The sequence below is a fragment of the Poecilia formosa genome, unplaced genomic scaffold (assembly GCF_000485575.1).
Source record: "Poecilia formosa unplaced genomic scaffold, Poecilia_formosa-5.1.2 Scaffold18, whole genome shotgun sequence".
Taxonomy (NCBI): Eukaryota; Metazoa; Chordata; class Actinopteri; order Cyprinodontiformes; family Poeciliidae; genus Poecilia; species Poecilia formosa.
The window spans coordinates 1238504-1246017 of NW_006799957.1; the positions used below are offsets into that span (position 1 = coordinate 1238504).

Here is a 7514-nt window from a genome sequence, read left to right on the forward strand (position 1 = left end):
GTGTGCCATGTCATGAACTTTGTGTCACTTTTTTGATATGGGGTCTTGTTTCTGAATTATTGCCTTTTTTTGCAGATGGCAATGCTTCTGAAACTTCAAGAGGCTGCTAACTACATTGAATCTCCAGATAAAGAAGATCTGCCTACGCTCTGAACAGACAACTCAGACTTAATGACCCAGCACTAAAGATTTTACTTAATTTTATGTGTTTCACTGTGTCGGAGCAGTGTATGATCTGGAAGAAATAGACTTTTGAAATGATTTTGGAGAGAATTTAGCTATCATTACCTTAGAGAGTGGATGAAACTTTTCAATGTAGATTCAGATTATTAAAACACATGCAAATATGAATACTGAAGCTCTAATAAATAGAAAGCTATATTCTATAACAAGACTATGTATAACAATTTACCACCACATTTGCCCTCAGTACTATTAGATTGGTGCTAACTGTTTACGCTGAAATCCATTGGTGTTTGCACCAAATCAGGGGATTCCTACAAAAACATGCACCATCCATCCTGTTTTCTCCTTAAGTGCGTCCTGAGATAGTGAGTTCTCATCAAATGACTCTTACCTTAATAGCATTGACCTTGTTTTGGAAAAGAGTATGACAGCATGACAGACACTACTGTTAAACGCAAAAGTCTTTGGTACATATCTACTGTATACAGAAAGCCTTTGGAGGCCAATTCTTAATACATATGCAATCCTGAACTTTACAACTCCAGCAGGTGAAAAATGCCTTAACAGCAGAGATGTTCATGCCACCTCAACCTAAGCAGAGTTTACTGGTGCTTTCATCAACATTATTACAACTATTCAGTCAGGAATTCTTTATTTCCCCAGGTTCCTTTGTATTGTTATTTCAGTTCATCATTATAATTTTATAATGAAAATGATTAAACTTTCATTTTTTTGTTTTGATTTCATAGGAAATGTTGCTGTCATACTCTTTTATATAAAACTGAGCTTAAATATCAGTGATGTGATTTAATTGCTCTGTGGCTGTACACACCACTTTTATGAAGCACTTAGAGTTTTATTTCATAGAACACAAGCAGTGCCACTAAGGCTGCCATAAATATCAGGTATGAGATACTTACTACACAGGGATAACATAAGATAAGAAACACTGTTTGATCAAAACAAATGAGTGAATGCGTACTGAATCCAATTCAGATTGTAATTTATCTTCAAAAGAGCACATTTGTTTCAAATGTTCCCCATGATATTGTGTATATAATGTGTACATACAATCAGGCTGTGTTGCAGTTTATTTATCTGCATTAGTTGGTGCAAAAAATCTAATATACTGAACCAAATATTTTACTTTGACTTTGCATATTGACTGTCAACTTAGTTTAAGTTCAGCTATGAATGTTTATGAAACACTTAAGTGTACAATAGTATCATGTAGTAGGTGCTCTTCAAAGAAGCCTTATCAAAGTACTTCAAAACACGTTTAACAATGGCTGAGCAGAGCAACTCTAAAGCTGCACATGGTGAATTCATCCACCACAGTTGTTACACTTTACAAACTGAACAGTCTCTCACCAGTCATGCATATTAGTATTGGTTAGATTCGTATGATGCTTAAAAAAAAAGAGGCCCCAAAATGTTTTAGGATTGTATTGCAGAGTAGGTTAGCAAAACGTTTGGTGTCATTTCTGTCAAACCGGAAATATGACCTTACATGTTAAATAGTGTTGAAGACATTCTGAAGTAACGTGAGACATTGTGTCGTGTGTACCCTCTTCAATGTCGTACAGTATTCCTCTGAGAATAATCTGGGTACGCGACACAGCAAAATAGTGTTATATAGACACAGATAAAAACTTTATTAGGTGCTCGATGTAGAATTGTGTAAAGAGGTCCTTTTGAAGTACATGAAATGTAGGATATATGGTTGTGCAATATCCATCATCCCAAACTGACCATTATTTTAGCTGATTGAATGTTGGACCACTTTAATGACAGCAGGATAAGGAAGTGCAACCATTTAGATTGTGTTTCTGCTGCTTTGGCTGGTACAAATTATTTGATTGAAGAGAAAACAATACAAGTTAGCTTCATTGCTGTAAATATTCCAGGTATCAAAAGGCCAGTGGCCACACTCCAACCCGTTTCTGCAGGTTGACTAAAGCCATCAGGTCCAGCTTTTCATCTCATTTCCTGGTTGTTGTGCCTGTTGCTCTGTATAAACTGTGATTTGTGTTTGCTTACTGGTGTATCGGGACTATGCAGCAACTTCTACTGGTGTCGGCAATTGGCAGAGGTCTTAACTTCACATGCAGTTGCTTTGTGCTCTCATCTGGTCTTTCCTACGTTCCTGATTTGGATCAAAATGCATCACAAGAAAACAAGTGATACAAGTTTGTTTCAGCCAGTCAGACATAGCCTTAAAGTAGTTGGAATTTAAAGACAGGGTTCAAAAGATAGGTAAGAATTGTAAGCTGTTTGATACATTTTATGTTTATGAATGACAAGAGAAGAAATGTAACTTAAGCTATGAATTGTCAAAGACAATTTAACCTCAAACCGAGCCTAAATCAGCTCTAAATCTGATTTCTTAGGCCAATACAGGTTGCTGAATAGTCATATTTTTGCAAAGCTTGTTGTGGACTAAACTAAGATTTTAAAAAAGTTATGCTGTTTGTAATGTCACGGATGTGCATATGTTAAGGGTTCATAGGTGTTGTAAATGCATGTAAACTTGCAGTGTGATGAGACAAAAAAGTTCACCTTACCATATACTTTAGGAAAAAAAATCATATTAGACATTTTCTTTTTTAAAAAAACCAAAAAATTGAAAATTCCTTTTTTTAAATAATCCTTTGTAAAACTTGATTTATCTACTTTGTACAGGACATCAATGTAAAGACTGTAAATACAGTTGGTCAACATTCTGGATGCAGCAACAATCGTTGAGGTGGAAAAAGAAAGCATCCTATAGAAAAATATATTTCATCAGAGCTGGGTCCAATAGATGGATAAATGGTGCTCCTGAAGGCTTTCATCCACTCATCACTGTTTGTTGGCATTTAATAAAATACATGTCATATTTATTTCTTGTCCTAATGTGTGCATTTTGACTCCAAAAACATTATAGGAAAAGTACTTGGACAGATCTGCTAAATTTTATATGCAGATAAAATTCATTTATATACTTTGTCTCTGAGATCTAAAATCTCATTTAGAAGACAGACCTGTTTTGATAAAATACAGCAACTAGTAATGAATGTAAACTTTATCAGGCATACTAATTGCAAAAGATGATGTCAAGAAAGATTTAAAGATGCCGATTCTCTTTTGACATGAAGTTCTGAGTCATCCGTCATGTTTAGTATCTATTACATGCAGCTCATTAAAGGGGCGGCGACTTACCGTGCAGAGCGGTATATAAGCCTTGTATCCCCCAGAGGAATGATGGCATTGGATACAGTCTAAAGGACTTAACTGAGTTGGGAATTCGCTGCGACCTCCAACATGCCGTCCAAGCCTGCCCCGATCAAGAAGGCGGCCAAGAAAGAACCAGAGAAAAAAGAGGAAAAAGCCCCAGAGCCGGCTCCCGAACCCGCCCCGGAGCCTGCTCCCGTCGAGGAAGCCCCCGCGGAGGCCGCTCCAGCTGAGGGAGAGGCACCTGCTGAGGGCGCTGCCCCTGCCGAGGGTAATGTCGGCAGCGGCTGAACACCACCCTGACTTATTCAGGACAAACAATAGTTTAAATGTGTTTTTTTTCCCTCTCCGTGGAGGACCTTGTATATGTTTATAACAAGTTAAATTAATCGTAATATGTTTGTGCGGGTCTTGGTAAGATCTCCGTTACCTTTACGCACGTGTGAAGGTGCCTATATTTTCTAGTGAGAATTCCCAGGCTTTTAAAATCAACCATTGTAGTAATTACATCTAAAGTGCCGTCTTTCATTGGCTTCCACGCATTGATGGAAATTAGCTGTTAATGGCACATTATTTAATAAGCATTCATGTGAAGAACTCATTAAAACTTAGTTTGTTGCTCCTTTAAAAAAGAAAAAGAAAAAAAAATATTATTTACATCTACGATTATCGAATCACTAAAATCTGCTCCAGCTATACTGCTTTCACTAATAGAGCTGAGTTGCAGCTTATGTTGCAACCTTTTGTTATTTGTTTGTTTGTTTTTTTATTTTATTTCTTTGATTGCTAAGCATTACTGCATTATAGGCGACTTGAAATTTATATTTACTTGTTACAGCCTATCACTTATTGTTCTTATGGCAAATTCGCCATGTGGATGGCCAAGCCAATTAGCTATATCCGCTAGCGCCGTAGAGTTCTATGGAGTTCCAAAAGTGCCCCAACGTGGCAGAAATTATGATTTGTCAAATAAGATTGATTGGTCAACCTTAACCCTATCCAATCATCTTGACTGGGACAGTGTTAGATCCATTCACTAACTTTCAGATTTGGGGTTTAGAGTTAAGATAAATTCAAGAATTTATCTTTAGAGTTAAGATAAATTCAAGATGTGCTGCAACACACCCCATGAAATTCTAGAATACACAGTGAAATATATAGTGTTCTGCATATGCATATGCTTATTTGTTAAATTGTTAAAAAAAATACATGAATTTGTCCCAATTTAAATCTTGACAAATTTTAATAATTAATGTATATACATATTTTAATAGTGGAACTTCTGGTTCCACATACAAGTCAGCTGCTGCACCTGTTACTGAGGAATCATCAGCTGCTTTTGCAGCAACTGTGGTCCCAGCTAAAAGTATAACAGCAGCAAGTGGAGCATCTAATCTTAAACCAACCTCCTATTACAGGAAAGCTGGCTTCTCTAAACTGTAGTGTCTTTTACTAACCTCACCATTTGTTCCTGCTGCATAGGAAACACCCGCTAATGCTGCTGATGCCCCTGCTGATGGTAAAATGCAAAAACTGAAATAGAAAAGTTATAAGCCGTCATCCTATTCTCACTGAAGCTCAGCTCACTGTTTGGCTTCTTTATTATCATTTCTCACGCTTACAGTCGCAAGACATCCATAAGCATTTGCCAAAACATGTCCCATCTGCTTAAGGCACTAATTAACAATATCTAACATTTAATAATAGCTGCTTCTGCTTCAGCCACAGAGGGCGCTGCTCCAGCTGCAGAGTCAGAAGCTCCTGCTGATGGTAAACCACCCTGGAAAAGTGTTTATATACTCTCATATTTTTTATGAAAAAATATGAGCACAGATGTACACAAAACTTGCTGTAAAGTAAAACTGCTCATTATTTTTGCAAACAATAAAACTTTTCTCTTTTCACCACTAGGGGAAGCTCCTGCTGAGGCACCTGCACCAGAGCCTAAGCCACCCACTCCACCTCCTCCACCCAAAGGTGAGACTCTGCTCCAAAAGAAAAAGATCAATGAGAGTAAAATCATCTTCAGCTAATTAACCAATGTTTCAACCATTATTCCTAGAGCCCACAAGCGCCCCTGTGGATCTGTTTGTTGAAGACAAAAATGACAATTCAGTGACCATCATTTGGAGCCAGCCTGAGACCATTGGGGACTCTGGTCTGGACGGATATGTCATTGAAGTTTGCAAGGATGGAAGTAAGTCCCGCTGTGCCTTGAACCGTGTGCAATATAAGGCTGACCTGTGAATCATCTTGTGAAAGATGTACTGTAGACGGCTGATTTTGGTTTTGGCATGCGCAAGTATATTAAGGTCTCAGTTTTCAACACAATCTGATAGTATTTTAGATCCATTGAGGAAAACGTGAAATTGGTGTTTTAATTTGGGTCAGCCAGATCAGTTGCAGCTGTCCCTGAAGTGTCAGCCTCTCAGTTATATCATGAGCTACCTAACCTCTCCCTAGAAGGGAAGAGGCATTTCAGGGTTGGTGTGGTCCTGCTGGAGGTCCTGCTTTTAGACTTACAGTAGTAGGCTAATCTCAGCAGTGGCTGAGTGAAGGCTTCATTTAGCAAACACACACAAAGTGATTAGTTGTTAAATACACAGTTTGTATGTACTGTGTACTATTATTTCAATTACAAAACTTTGTAGTATGCCATCTGTACTAGGCACTATTTACCTAAACTGTCCCAAAAAGCTATGCTAACATAGCTTTTTGGTTATGACCTGCAAAGGCAGAAAACCTTCTGCCTTTGTAGTGAAGGGGCAAAAACATTCACTGCTGGGCAGAAAGTTAAGAGAAAAGAGTGTTACATTAAAAAAAAAAAAAAACAAGATGGTAGACTAACATCACAATGTACAGAATGCTATAATCAAACAAACAAAGGAGTTGCTTTTTTTATTTATTTTTTATTTTCAATTAAACACATTGTAAACATCAGTAGCTGAAAAAACATAACAACAATGATTACTTAAACTTGGGACTCCTTTTGACTTTGTATCTCTAGCAGTTCATGCAAAATGTGTTTTGTCAACTGTAGACACTGTCCATAGCTGCTGGGTGTTATTTTCTTGCAAAATAAACACGATACTATTTCTAGTTCAGACATTCATGAGGGTCTAAAGTAGGGACAACAATGTCAATTAACGTGTACTTCTCTGGAAAAGTGATGTTAAAGCAGTAGAAAACCAAGAAGCTAACAAAAATGTTTGTATGAAAGCATTCATTGTGAGCATTGTTAGCTTAATAATGCCAGCAAATGAAAAACAAATCTAAACAAAACTGTATTACTTTAAATCAGTTTGTCTGCTTGTCTGGAAAACATTTTGATGGCTAGAAAAAAAAAAAAAATCCAATTAGAGCAAATGTGATTTTTGGGGGTCCAGAAAAAGAACCGTATCTTAATGTAATGTCTGTGAAATAGCTCCTGCATTCATAGAACATTCAGTAAACTTCATTATATGTCAATATTCCATCCAGCTGAGGACTGGAAAGCGGTCAATGAGGACCTGCAGAAGTCCAGTCGCTACGTCATCAAGAACCAGACCACCGGTGACCGCCTGAAGATCCGTGTGGTGGCTGTGAACGAAGGAGGCCGCAGCCCCCCTGTCACTCTCCCAGAGCCCGTACTGGTGAAGGAAGTTGCTGGTAAGAAAAGCTTTTTCTTTGTTTTTTTGGGGGCAGAGGACTAAAAGCAAAAAGCTTTTGTCAAAATTTTATTTACATGCTATCCTTACTTAAAGTGTAAGCTGCGTCAGTAAAACATGTCAGCGCAGGAGTAAGGACAACAAGGCAAACCAATGGACAAATACATAATATAAAGATGTAAAAGAACCATTATTACAGAAGAGAAAACACAAAATGTATATTATGTTAAGGTTTTTTCAGAGGTGCAACCATTTTGGAACACATTAAATTTGGGTTTGGCCTAAATATTTCACGTTTATTAATTTAGTAGGATGGGTTGCAAAGTCCTGCCAGTATTTCTGTTCCCTTGTAATGGGTTGGCTCCACCTTTGACCTAATGACCACTGGAGGTGGGGACCAGCTGATTGATTGATTGATTGATTGATTGATGGATGGATTGATGGATGGATGGATGGATGGATGGATGG

General features: G+C 37.6%; 2 protein-coding genes across 21 annotated transcripts in view; both read left to right on the forward strand.

Moving 5' to 3' along the window:
- Nucleotides 1-3068, forward strand: part of nav1b (neuron navigator 1b) — a 63940-nt gene extending 60872 nt beyond the window's left edge. For all 17 annotated transcript variants that reach the window (XM_016668876.1, XM_016668880.1, XM_016668881.1 and 14 more), the window contains one exon: nucleotides 76-3068. In XM_016668876.1, coding sequence (XP_016524362.1) covers nucleotides 76-153 — 78 coding nt within the window. In that variant the 3' untranslated portion in view covers nucleotides 154-3068. The remainder of the gene's footprint in view (nucleotides 1-75) is intronic.
- A 342-nt stretch (nucleotides 3069-3410) lies between these two features.
- The window catches only part of mybphb (myosin binding protein Hb), an 11836-nt gene continuing 7732 nt past the window's right edge, over nucleotides 3411-7514 (forward strand). For 2 of the 4 annotated variants that reach the window (XR_001661486.1, XM_016668890.1), the window contains exons 1-5: nucleotides 3411-3652; nucleotides 5122-5169; nucleotides 5311-5376; nucleotides 5462-5596; nucleotides 6880-7047. Coding sequence is in view for 3 of the 4 variants with exons in the window: in XM_016668890.1 (XP_016524376.1) it covers nucleotides 3490-3652; nucleotides 5122-5169; nucleotides 5311-5376; nucleotides 5462-5596; nucleotides 6880-7047 (580 nt within the window). In the remaining variant the exon portion in view is untranslated. Of the gene's footprint in view, nucleotides 3671-5121; nucleotides 5170-5310; nucleotides 5377-5461; nucleotides 5597-6879; nucleotides 7048-7514 lie in introns of all 4 variants that reach the window. The other 2 variants (XM_007546920.2, XM_007546921.2) reach the window with 2 other exon arrangements.